The 12,172-nt window shown below is 34.9% G+C and overlaps 2 protein-coding genes and 1 long non-coding RNA gene across 4 annotated transcripts; 1 reads left to right on the top strand and 2 right to left on the bottom strand.

Annotated features, from left to right (window-relative positions):
• The first annotated feature begins 1,454 nt into the window (after nt 1-1,454).
• Nucleotides 1,455-4,080, top strand: LOC116127272 (protein FAR1-RELATED SEQUENCE 5-like). The gene is made up of 3 exons (XM_031412932.1): nt 1,455-1,609; nt 1,937-2,388; nt 3,796-4,080. Coding segments are annotated over exons 1-3 (654 nt in total). The 5' UTR covers nt 1,455-1,608; the 3' UTR covers nt 3,997-4,080.
• Nucleotides 4,081-4,321: 241 nt separating this feature from the next.
• On the bottom strand, nt 4,322-5,747 carry LOC116127288. Of its 2 annotated transcripts, none has more exons than XR_004127597.1 (3): nt 5,514-5,747; nt 4,679-5,431; nt 4,322-4,568 (listed from the first exon to the last, which is right to left on the bottom strand). It is a non-coding gene; the product is annotated as an uncharacterized LOC116127288 (long non-coding RNA). The 2 variants fall into 2 exon arrangements; XR_004127598.1 differs by having other exon boundaries at nt 4,679-4,787; nt 4,865-5,695.
• Nucleotides 5,748-10,307: 4,560 nt separating this feature from the next.
• Nucleotides 10,308-11,346, bottom strand: LOC116127280. Its single transcript, XM_031412944.1, has 2 exons — nt 11,090-11,346; nt 10,308-10,981 (listed from the first exon to the last, which is right to left on the bottom strand). The coding sequence occupies exons 1-2, from the start codon at nt 11,095-11,097 to the stop codon at nt 10,420-10,422; spliced, it is 570 nt and encodes a 189-aa protein (XP_031268804.1). The 5' UTR covers nt 11,098-11,346; the 3' UTR covers nt 10,308-10,419.
• Between the last annotated feature and the right edge of the window lie 826 nt (nt 11,347-12,172).

Raw genomic sequence — 12,172 nt, 5'->3', positions numbered from 1 at the left:
CATAATGAAAAAGCTAAGATTAAGCAGAAACCAAAACATGTCAACCACCACCTCTTGAAACTAGAAAGCATGGTTACTACGGGGGAAAACACTAGGTCAAACTTGAGAACCCACATACAGTAGTTTTTGCACCAATAAGCAAAGTCCCAAAATAAAACTGATATGAAACATTAAACAGCAGTCCCTCTGATATTAAACTCATATAGCCCTTGTGATAATCCAAAACAGAAAGAAATTAAAAGGAAAGCACTAATTCCAAAGTGTTCCACCTACGGATTCGTAACACACGAAGGTTAAATACAACAATGAAACTTAATAATGACCAGTGTGAATTTCTGATCAACACAGACTAAGGTCAAAACCCAGCAAACAAAAACCATCCACAACTAAACTCAATCTATGAATAAGTCACTAAAACAAAACTATCACCCATTCACAGAACATCACAGGTACATATATTCAATAGAATATCACATGCACAAAGCTTGAAACTCCTGGCAAAACCAAACCCACTTTTTCAAACACAATTCCTTATTAAAAATCTTACTGTCATTATTAAAGTTTGTAACTTTAATGCCAAAAATACAGCCTTTGTGCATACTTGAAGTAACAATTCATCCTCAGAAATTTCATTTCAGAAATGCTAGACAAAACTGCTCGTTGAATAAGAAGCATTAGATTCAACCTCATTCAAAAAGGAATAAAAAGATAGAATATTTAGAAGCAAATAAGAGATAAGAAAGGAGGATCTAAAGACTTACTGAATCAGAATCAAGGAGACTGGGAACACAAACCCACCAAAATCTGCAGGTTTCATGCGCATACAAAGACAAGAAGTTTGAGGGTCCAAGTGAAATGACAAGTTTCGCCGTCCAGTTGAACTTCAAACACACACATACACTACTTCACTTACTCTTACGTATATGTGCTTAGACTCAAGTGTTTATCACTTTCATCACCACAAATGATTATATGTAATATTAAAATTAAACTTTTTTTTAGTTTACTATTTTTTAATTATGATGAAAATTTTTAATAAATAAATCAAAATTCAAAAGTGAGTATTTGAATACTTATTTTTAATTATTAAATTTATAAAATAAATCATGGACGTTTATATTTAATCTGCACATAAATTATTTCAAAATATTTGCATTGGTAAATGATTTACGACGTATGTTTTAATAGGATATACGAAGGTTATATAAATATTAGTATGGATATACTTTTTTATTTATTTATTTTATCTTCTTGAAAATAATTTTAATTGATGTAAAATATAAATTGACTCTCAATTTATCTATTATGGTAATATTATTTTCTTGATCACCCTTAATCAGCCAGCAAAAGCTATACTCCTTTAAACGCTGAGTTGGCAACAACTTAGTGTTGATACGCAGAGAGTGCAGCTTTCAAGGAGTGTAGCAAATTATTCCTCACCCAGGCCCAATTTAGTTGTACTTTCAGTTTCCAGTTTCCACTTTCCAGTTTCCAGTTCCCAACTCTCTCTCTCTCTCTCAAACTCAAACTGAAGACTTGTTCTGAACCCAATCACTCAGTTTCTGTCTCAACGCTGGATTTGGACTTGGATCTGCACTTTACCTAACAAGTGAGCCATTTTACGTTTTCCATTTCCAATTTTCAATTTTATTCTTCTATTTTTGTCACCATAAATTTCTGTTAAATTTCATATCTTTGTTTAGTTGATAGTCATAGAAGGTGCTGAGCTCCAAACTGATACTCTAGGAGAATATATGAGAATTTTGGGAGACTAATCTAGGATATGTTAAGAACAAAAATCTATGGAAAGTTTTCTTCTTTTTCAATTATTGTTATATTCATATTTCTTTTGTTAAATGGGGTTTTGGGTTGTTTTCTAATCTTGTGTATATATGTGAGTAGAATTTTGTTGAGGGTTAGTTGTGTTTTCTGGCAGTGGATGAAAACCCTTCTGCGGGAGAGAATGGGGAAATGATAGAGAATTCTGATGGGAAAGAGGTAGTTACAGCCGAAGGAAGTTTGGGTGTGGAACCATATGTGGGTATGGAGTTTGAATCTGAGGAGTCCGCGAAGGTGTTTTATGATGCGTATGCCACACGATTGGGGTTCATTATGCGTGTTGATGCGTTTCGCCGATCAATGCGTGATGGCAAGGTAGTTTGGCGTCGACTTGTGTGTAATAAAGAGGGTTTTCGAAAGTTAAGGCCTAGAAGAAGTGAGAATAGGAAGCCTCGAGCTATTACCAGAGAAGGCTGTAAAGCGATGATCGTAGTGAAGAAAGAAAAATCAGGGAAATGGGTTGTAACAAGATTTGTAAAGGAGCATAACCACCCATTGGTCACTATACCTGTCAATGGTCGTCGGAGTGTGCTTCTATCTCAAACTCCGGTGAGTGTTCTTGCAAGTCTTAACTTTACATCACTGTATTTTAGGGTTGAATTTTTTAAATAAGACTGATCTCAAATTTAGGTTTCTTTGCAAACATCTGGATGCATTATGCTTATAAATTAGTGTGTTTTTTGTTTTTGTTATTTCCATTATGCAATTTTTTCCCGGTGTATGGATATGTTTATCAAATTCTTGGTATGAAGTTTATACTATTATACTCATTGGAAAAGTTAGTTCTTATAAGATGCTCTTCTGATAGAAAGTAGTAGTTTGCTGGATCTGCCTGTGCTAAGAAAGGTCACCATCTGTTTGTTTGTTGCTATTTTGATCTTTTGCTAAAGTTCAATATTTTTTTGTTTTAATTTTTGCTTGGAAACAAAGATTCTCTATAAAAATATAAAGTATACATGAATGGACAAGCTGTCCCGAAAACCCAAAGGTACTAAAATCTATACAAAATGAAAAACATATCTCTTATTCCAAAATCTTAAATGCTAAAAATAAAAATCCTGTTTCAAATTTGCGCAAAAATGTTCCTTTGCTAGTTAAGTGAATCAAATGTGCTAAATTTCAAAATTTTCCTTTGGCAAAACATCTTGCTAGTTATATTTGTTTCTTTACATCCCAAATAATTAAAACTAGTGTATACAATATTTCCTTGAGTCTCTTTTTTGTGTTAGAACTGAAAAAAATCTGAGTTACTATCCTGTTCAAGCCTCTTCGGCATGAAACGGGATGTTTCGTGTTGAAAATAATTCTGATGTTCTGATATCCCATTCTATCTTTCGTATGCCATCAAAAAATCAGCTTTGAAGATGATTTTACAGAATTTCTCATCTGAGACTGGTCAAACTGATTTCTCATGTATAAGCAAAATCTATCACAGTTGAAAGAGGTATTTCACATTAAAGTTAATTTTTGAAGATCTGCAATCTTAAATAGACCAATTTTTTTTTTTTTTCTTTTAATTCAATGTGCGAGTTTGAAAAATTTTTACTGTTGACTGTCTCACTTGAGATTGGATGGTGCTTTTATAGATTTGTCATGTATGAGCAAAACATGAAATGTCACCATATCCTTCATACATGATCTCAAATTGCAGGGCCACGTAACTTGCAGACTTTATTTTGGTGTTCCTTTTGGGAATTGTATGTTTTGCAACTATGTACTGCCTTTTATGTGATGAGTTTGTTTTTTCATATGTCAATTCAGTCTCGTTGAGGCTAAAAGAGAAATCACTTCTAATAAATGCCTGTCTAGATTGCTTATTGACTTGTCAAATTATTTATATAAATTGTTCAATCATAAAATGTTTATTACTAAAGTGAGAACTTTTCATCTTCTAAAGTTATCAGTAAAATTGACCATGCTTCTTTTACTTTTCTCTTTGGGATTTTCATTTTGCAGGACGAGAAAGATATAAAGATACGAGAGTTGACTGCTGAGTTACAGCGGGAACGGAAGCGATCTGCAGCTTACCAAGAGCAGCTTGAAATGGTTTTGAGAGATATGGAGGATCATTCCCATCACCTTTCAAGGAACATTGATGACATAGTTGAAAGTGTGAAGGAAATAGAGACAAAGCGGGTGGCAGTTTCTCACTGCTAGGGATTGTAAATTTCTCTGTGCAATTTCTTTCATACGCTCCTGTTTAATCTGTAGAGAGTGAAGTGTACCAGTGGCATTTTCTTTTCTTTTCTTTTAGGGGTTGCCCGAGCTTGTAGGTTAAGCCGACTTATTCTATAGGTGCTTGTGGAAAAAAATTAAGAAAAATCCTAGCCTAGAATGTGTTATGACTTCCCTTTTCATATTACTGCTTCAAAACTAAGAACAATAGGAAATTGCAACTAAGGTTGTGATGCAAAATGAGGAGATAACTTTTTCATGCTTAAAGAAGCGTCGTCTCAAGAGATGGGCAAGTAAAGAACCTCCTTAGTATGAATTAGTGGATGTAAACAGTAAAGTACATATAGATTAGATCACATTGATAACAATCTCGTTTGCAAATAAACTCTTAACTATGCCATGCCTATTGCCAAGAGTGAGCTTGAACTCTCAAGGTCCTCTAGTGCTTTTCTTTGGAAATTTATGGTCATGGTGTGAGAGCAGCGAAGATCATCTTAGCATTTCTTGGTGGGATTTTTAGCTTGTGTTGATTTCTTGCAGTTGCAAGTTCCTGACTGAAACCGTAGAGAAAAAACTTACATAAATGATCACCCAACAAAAGAAAGATGTATGTAGATGTAGTTATCAAATATTAATTAGCATTTTCTTCTTCGTGGTTACATACCTTGAGGGTCATGGCTAGGCTAGTTAACAGACAGAAAGCAAATGAAACAGCTTCAAAGACTACGAGCCGCTGTGCCATGGTTGAGTTTTCTTTACTCTTGTTGGTATATCTTGATAAATAGAAAGCAGCGTTAATAGTTGAGTATGTTATTATGGAAATGGTTAAGCAATATATAGAAAAACAAACCTTTATGCTTTGTTACATTATTGTCAAAATTGTTGCTGGAGATTTGGAAGATTTTCTTTGGATTTTAAGCATAACAAAAGAGAAAGAATAAAGGGTTGATGGAGCTTTATGTTAGCCTACTATAAACGCATAAAGCTAAATATCATAAAATGGAATATTCTCATTGTACTTCATAGTTCTCTTTAGTTTTGTACTTTAATGAAGGTTTTAAAACCCGGTCCGGTTCGATCGGAAAACGGTGGCTTAGGCGAACCGGTCAGGGTTAAAAACTGAGAATGAAAATTAACCTATTTTAACTCACGGTTGGACCGGTTTTACTGTAGCGACCCACCGATCCAACTGGTTTTGTCAACTCAAATTCCTAAGTTCTAAGATTCAAACCTTTTTTACAATTTTCAATTAAAGACATGAGGCTAATCAACCCAAAAAAATAATACTAATCAACGAAGCCACAAGAAGAAGAGGAGAAAAAACAAGTGAGAGGAGTTGAAACCCTAGGCCGTTGCTGCTGCGGTGGCGATGGTGGTGGAGAATGGTGGAGGTGGATATAACAGTGGCGGCACACAGCTAATAAGAGAGACGAAAATAAGGATTTTGTCAAAAAGGAAGAGTGAATGTGTTTGTGTGTTTTGGTGTAGAAGGCATGCACCTTTTGATTAGAGGAAAGCTGAAGAATCCGAAGAGCTTTAATAATTAAAACAGAAGAAATGAAAGAGTAAAGAACAACAAAGAGAGTTGGAGAAAGAAGTTCTTGGAGCTTTCTCTCTTTAATCTACTCTACTCTTCTTCGTTCCTGCAATTTAAGATAGAGGAGATTGAAAATAAATAATTTAATTTAATAAATAAAGATATTGCATTTAATGAGCTTTCATTGGAAATAAAAAACAAATATTAAATGTAAAAAGATGAAGAGTGCGCTGTATTGTATTTAATGAAAAACAAATAAAAAGTTGTTTGTTGGTGACTTGGTGGACACGTTTCCTCATATGAGAGGTGAGCTAATGAGATAAAGAAGAAGTAGACAGAAAAATTGATTGCTCTCACGCTCTGTTTTAAACCGGACTGGACCGGTGGATCGGATCAGAACCTAGCAACTTCTCCGATCCGATTCAAGTCTTAAAGGGTTTTTGTAATATTTCAAAATTATAAGGGTTTATTTATAATTTTATAAGAGTGTTTTAGAGATATGTAAAAGTTTAAGGATTAATTGGTCATTTTTTGGGGTATTTTTGAAATAAATAAAAATTTTAAGGATTAATTAAACTCTTTTAGGAGAATTTTTGTAATATATTAAAATTTGAGGGATTAATATGTCTTTTTTTTAAAATAAAATTGTCACTGACGTCATCGGTCCAACCGGTTGGACCAATTGACTCATGACCTGTACAGTAAAACTGGTTGCCTTCCAGTCCGAGTTTTAAAAAAATGATTGATTGGGTGATGAGATCAAGAAAATGATGTCATCGGTCTGATCTGAACCGGTTTAACTGGTTAACCCGAGACCTGATCATCTATCCGGGTCACTGACCAGGTCAGTTTTTCAAGCATCTCTTTATGTGATCCATTTAATTTAGAGTAAATGTGGTAAATATTGAATAATTTGGGTTAAAGTCAGTTTTCTTTAGTTTTCTAATATCTCAGGTTCGGACCCATTCGAATTCACATTTAAGCTTCACAAAAATGTACTTCCATTTAATTAAAGAGAAATGCTAGTCTTACAAAGATACATACAAAGAGGGACATATAAAAACAAATCCTACCCTTAATCTTCATGATTATCTTTTTCTCTATCTCTTTTTCCCTTCTTTTAAGGACTGATTCATCTTTGTATACCCCTCTTTGTATGCATCTTTGTAAGTGTAGCATTCCTCTTAATTAAAAGGACTCCGAGCCTTATGAATTGAATTTAGGCTTAGTCTTGAAGGATGTGGGATGAGAGAAACTCACCACCTTGTAGACTTTGTGAGGTTAGTGAGTCTATTATCATAACAATAATGCTACGGACACCGAGATTTTTGCACCGAAATATTGTACCGGTCTACGTGTAACACGCCTCTGATTTTTTTAACAATTTTTTTCAAGTGAACGGCCGTCCATCAAATTTGGACGGCCGTTCACTCACATGGACGCCGGTCCATATTATATGGACGGAGGTCCATATACCAGGGATGGGCGTCCCCATTTAATGGACGCCCGTCCATAAGTAAAATGAAATAATTTTTTTTTATAAAAATTAGGGACGGCCGTTCATCCGTTATGGACGGCCATCCCTTAATTTTGGACGGGCGTCCACAAATAAGGGACACTCGTCCAAACCAAAATATGAAAAAAAAAAAATTAGGGACGGCTGTCTATAAATTTTGGACGGCCGTCCCTTACGTTTGGGAAAGGCGTCCATTAGGAATGGACGACCGTCCCTTAAGTTTGGATGGGCGTCCATTCCTAATGGACACCCGTCCATACTTTTAAAAAAAAAAACACCTTCTTCGCTCTTTTCTTCTTCTTCTTCTTCGCTCCACTCCATCCCTGTAACACCTCAAATCCATTTTGCAGCAATCCTAATCCTCCCACTGAATTACAGCATAAACAAAACAAAAATAACCTTTAGATTAGAATCAGAAGAAATAATATCCCAAAATTAAATAATGAAGTTAGAAGCAAACCATCCTTAGCATTCGTTCCATTGGTAAGTTCCCCACTAAGAGTATAAACTTCCATTGCATTAATGAGAGGAGGAAGAGTGGAGTCATCATCAGCCTGGAGGGAAATTTGGTTGCTAGCGGAAGCAATTCTCAAAATGGGATTATTCTGTTTTGTACTCAGATTAGAGAAGGAAAATACATTTTCTTGTATGGAGGAGATGATCTAGAATGGATACGTAAATTCACAAACGCAGCACGCACAGTTGCAATTGTTGTACGCATCCCTCTGGAGATGGTGTATGTGGGGAAGAGCACCAAGAGGGAACAAGTGCGACGAATCATTGCAAGCATCCAAATTGAAAAGCTAAGTCAGGCGTGGCCAGACCTCCCCATGGTATGGTTCTTTTGGACATGTCTCGAGAGCATGCTATTCTCCAAGATTCAACTGGGCAGAGCCGATGACCACGACCCCATGATGCAAGAAATCAAGAAACTGTTGAGCTATGATAGAGACGGCGGATGGGCTGTGCTAAGCAAAGGCTCCCAGGTAGTAGGGAAGAAGAAGAAGAAGAAAAGAGCGAAGAAGAAGAAGAAGAAAAGAGCAAAGGTGTTTTTTTTTTTTAAAAGTATGGACGGGCGTCCAATCCTAATGGACGCCCGTCCCAAACGTAAGGGACGGCCGTCCAAAATTTATGGACGGCCGTCCCTAATTTTTTATTTTTTTATTTTCATATTTTGGTTTGGACAGGCATCCCTTATTTGCGGACGCCCGTCCAAAATTAAGGGACGGCTGTCCATAACGGATGAACGGCCGTCCCTAATTTTTATAAAAAAAATTTATTTCACTTTACTTATGGTAAATGGGGACGCCCGTCCCTAGTATATGGACTCCCGTCCATATAATATAGACGGACGTCCATGTGAGTGAACGGTCGTCCAAATTTGATGGACGACCGTTCACTCAAAAAAAATTGTTAAAAAAATCAGAGACGTGTTACACGTAAACCGGTACAATATTTCGGTGTAAAAACCCCGATGTCCGTAGCATTATTGTTATCATAATTGTATCTCATGTCTAATTAAGTAGATGTTGTCCGATTTAGGTTAAACAAGCATGGGTTTACTTGTGGATTTTACACGAGTGTTTTTCCCTCAAAATGTATTTATTTGGTTATGAAGACCCAACCCAAAATGCGTCTACTCAATTAAAAAGACCCAAACCTTATGAATCAAGGCAACAATTTTCATATACAAAGAAATTAAGTTGTTGGAGAAGATGTTTTTGATGAAAGCAAGAGCATAATGTTTCTTTCTTTACCCGTATGCAGGACAAAATTTTGTGGTTACAGCAACTTGCATAAGCGGAAGGCTAAAGACAAGGAAGACAATCATTCTTGCAAGGAACCCTTTTACTGAATCAACCAAATTGATTGTATCATAAGACATCAACTTCCAGGGTTGACAAAATTATTCTCAGTAACGGGTTAATGTCAGAGCTGCAAAATTAGATTGAGTCCCTTCAGAATTCAACACACTGATACCTCTGTCTTATGTGCTATAGCATTTCTAAAGCTAATCTAGCTATTTGAAACGAATATGAGTTACAACTTTGGCTCAAAAGCTGTATTGTCATCTCATCAATCAACAGAAATTGCTCAGAAATTATACTACAATGACTACAAACACAATTCCTAGTTTGAAGATAAGACCAATCAAATCAGTTGCAACGATGCTGTAAATTTGATATTTTAACAAAGTTGAAATAAAAAGTACATGTCAGAATCAAAGGAGTGACTAATAACATAAGAATTTGCTGATAGGGAGTGATTTATTCGACAGCAAAAGAAAGAATCTAATGCTATAGGCTCTCAAGTTTGCACCTGTCATAAAAAAGTATTTGCATTTCAACAGAAGGGGCTTAACAGAGGAAACCTGAGTGATGGTAGAAATTAAACAAAGCAGAATGATGAAGTTCAACAGCTTAATAAAGCCACAAATCTTCACGAAAATGGTAGAGATTCCGACTGAAGCAGTCAATCACATCGAATACCTAATAAATGAGAAGCTTAAGAGTTCAGATGACAAATGCAAAAAGGTAATCGACTTGCTGTATTTGACATCAAGAAAGCTAATTCAATCAAGTTGAATTAGCCAATTAAGTGTCTAATAGAAGTCTTGGTAGATATTTTAACAAAATCCTCTATCATCAATGCATATATCAGATTCAGCGTAGCATTTGATAAGGCAGTTTTAACAGAATCTTATAAGCAATAAACCAAATAGAAAGCTAAAATGTATTTCCAACCCAAAGACAAGACAGATTGAACCTTATCAGTTGGGCTATTGATTCATATCTGCAGGCTTATGCTTTTCCCTTACACCAGAAGACCAATACTGCAAGTAACCACAATCTATATAGTTTAAGCAAATCTCTCCACTTGATTAAGGCAAACACCAACCGAATTTAGAGATGGAAGTTCAGATAAGAGATAACCAAGCACCCATGCTGAGCTAAGAGAGTTCATAAATTCAAAACAAAAAAGAATAAGCAAGTATGAAAACAAGGGATATAACACAACCAGAAGGCCAATACTGCAAGTCACCACAACCATATAGTTTAAGCAAATATCTCCAGTTTATGAAGGCAAACGCCAACCAAATTTAGAGATGGAAGTTCAGATTAGAGATAACCAAGCATCCAAACTGAGCTAAGAGAGTTCATAATTTTAAGACAAAAATGAAAACAAGGGATATAGCCTTTGAGTACAATCAGCAAAATATTATTAAAAATGAAAAAGAAAAGACCATCAAAATTTCAATTGTATTGAGGCAGCTAGACTAGCTATCAATCTTTATATTACAATTACAAAATCCCACAGAGATAAACTTACACAACATAAATAAAAAACCTTTCTAGTGCAAAAAAGCATAAACAACAGTGGAAATATAAACAATAAGAGCAGAAGAAACCAAAACAAACAAAGCAGAAACAGCATGAATGGTAGATTTACTCCCACAACCCAATGTCCCCAACCGGATCTGAATAACATTAACAATTGAAAGCATCAGAAACAAGCAACCCATCACCGACCCAGTTGCTGAAGCCATCATCCCAAACCTCAAAACCTTTAGATTAATGTGGGCTCTAAAGGCTTCATCCACATTCTTACTATTGATCAAGTTAAGAGCCAGTTTCAAACCTTGAGCCACTAAAGACGAGAAGAGAAAGAAGCTGAAGGACACAACCTCAAACACTAGAAGATTTCTGGCAACCTCTATGCTCGCATCGCATGCTGACGTGGTCTCCAGGCTCTGTTGGCCCGGCGTTGTCAGTGAAAGCCCCACAAACACAGCGATCGTAAAGAGAGAGTTGACGTTGACAATCCCATCCAAAGCCGTGACGTGGACGCTTGTGGTTGATGAAGAATTGAAACTGGTTCTTCTGTTTGCGCTTCCCGGGAAATCTTTTGGGGATCTAAATAAAAGAAATCAAAACAATGAAACCAAAGTAAGAAAAATAGAATAAAAAAGATTATTAAATATTTGATAGGAAACTGAAAAAAGAAAATGAAGGGATGAGTACTCGTCCATGAGCTGTAGATGGGAATTGAGTTGAAGGAGAAATGGAGAGGGTTTGATGAATTGGCTTGCAAAAGAAAGAGAGGGGATTCGTTGCTTTTTATTGATTAATTTGCTTTAAGGATAAGAAGTGGATTAAAGAAACAACGTGAAAGCAAGGGGATTTGGATTTGGCCAAGACACGAATAACAGATGGGATTTGTTTCAAAGAAGACCGATGTCTTAGGTAAGATTCAGCTTTTGATTCATCTTTGTCTGAAAGGACCATCAACCAAAAATACAGTTTTGGTTTTGGGGATTTTTTCTTTTTTGGTTGTTCCTGAATGTAAAATATTATGGTAGTCCATTGATATCTAAAAGTGACACTTCAACCCATATTACTTAAAAACGCATTGATGAGGACTAAAGCTATAAAAAGGACTCCACTATAGAAAAAAAACATGTCTTTGATTTCTTTACCCGACAATCAGTCAATATATTTCCTTGTGTTTTGTTGTTTTGTGACTCTGCTTTTAAGTTTTTTATTCCTTAAACTTTATAATTTAAATAATTTTTAGATATAATGTTAAAAGTTAAACTTTATAATTTAAATAATTTTCTATAGACTAATTTCTATGTCACATTATTAACTATGAGCTATTCCTTATAGCACATTAAATCTTACTTATAAATTAGGTTAATGATGTTATTTTTAACTACTATTCCCTATACTATATTAACTATACATAATATATATATATACCTCAAATTCAAAACAATAGAAAAAGAAAATAAATAATGTCTCAATAAATTAATAATTTATTAATTTATACGATTAAATAATATATTGATTAATTAATAATTTTTCATGCTCTTAAGAATATTAATTTATGGAAGTTTAATTATACTTGTTATCGATTAATATAATTTTTTTTATATACTTTTGTTGATAATTTTAAACTACATATTTAAGCTAGCCTAATCTGATGTGCAATTCTGTCTCCGTTTCTAATACCATAAACTTTCTAGTATAAAGTCTATTATTGATGTGATGTGTGCACTGCAAACTAATGGCTCAAAATGTTCACTTATAAATGTTAGTGGACCA

This window comes from Pistacia vera, unplaced genomic scaffold, assembly GCF_008641045.1.
Source record: "Pistacia vera cultivar Batoury unplaced genomic scaffold, PisVer_v2 Contig1045, whole genome shotgun sequence".
NCBI lineage: Eukaryota > Viridiplantae > Streptophyta > Magnoliopsida > Sapindales > Anacardiaceae > Pistacia > Pistacia vera.
This window is presented reverse-complemented; position numbering and strand designations above follow the sequence as displayed.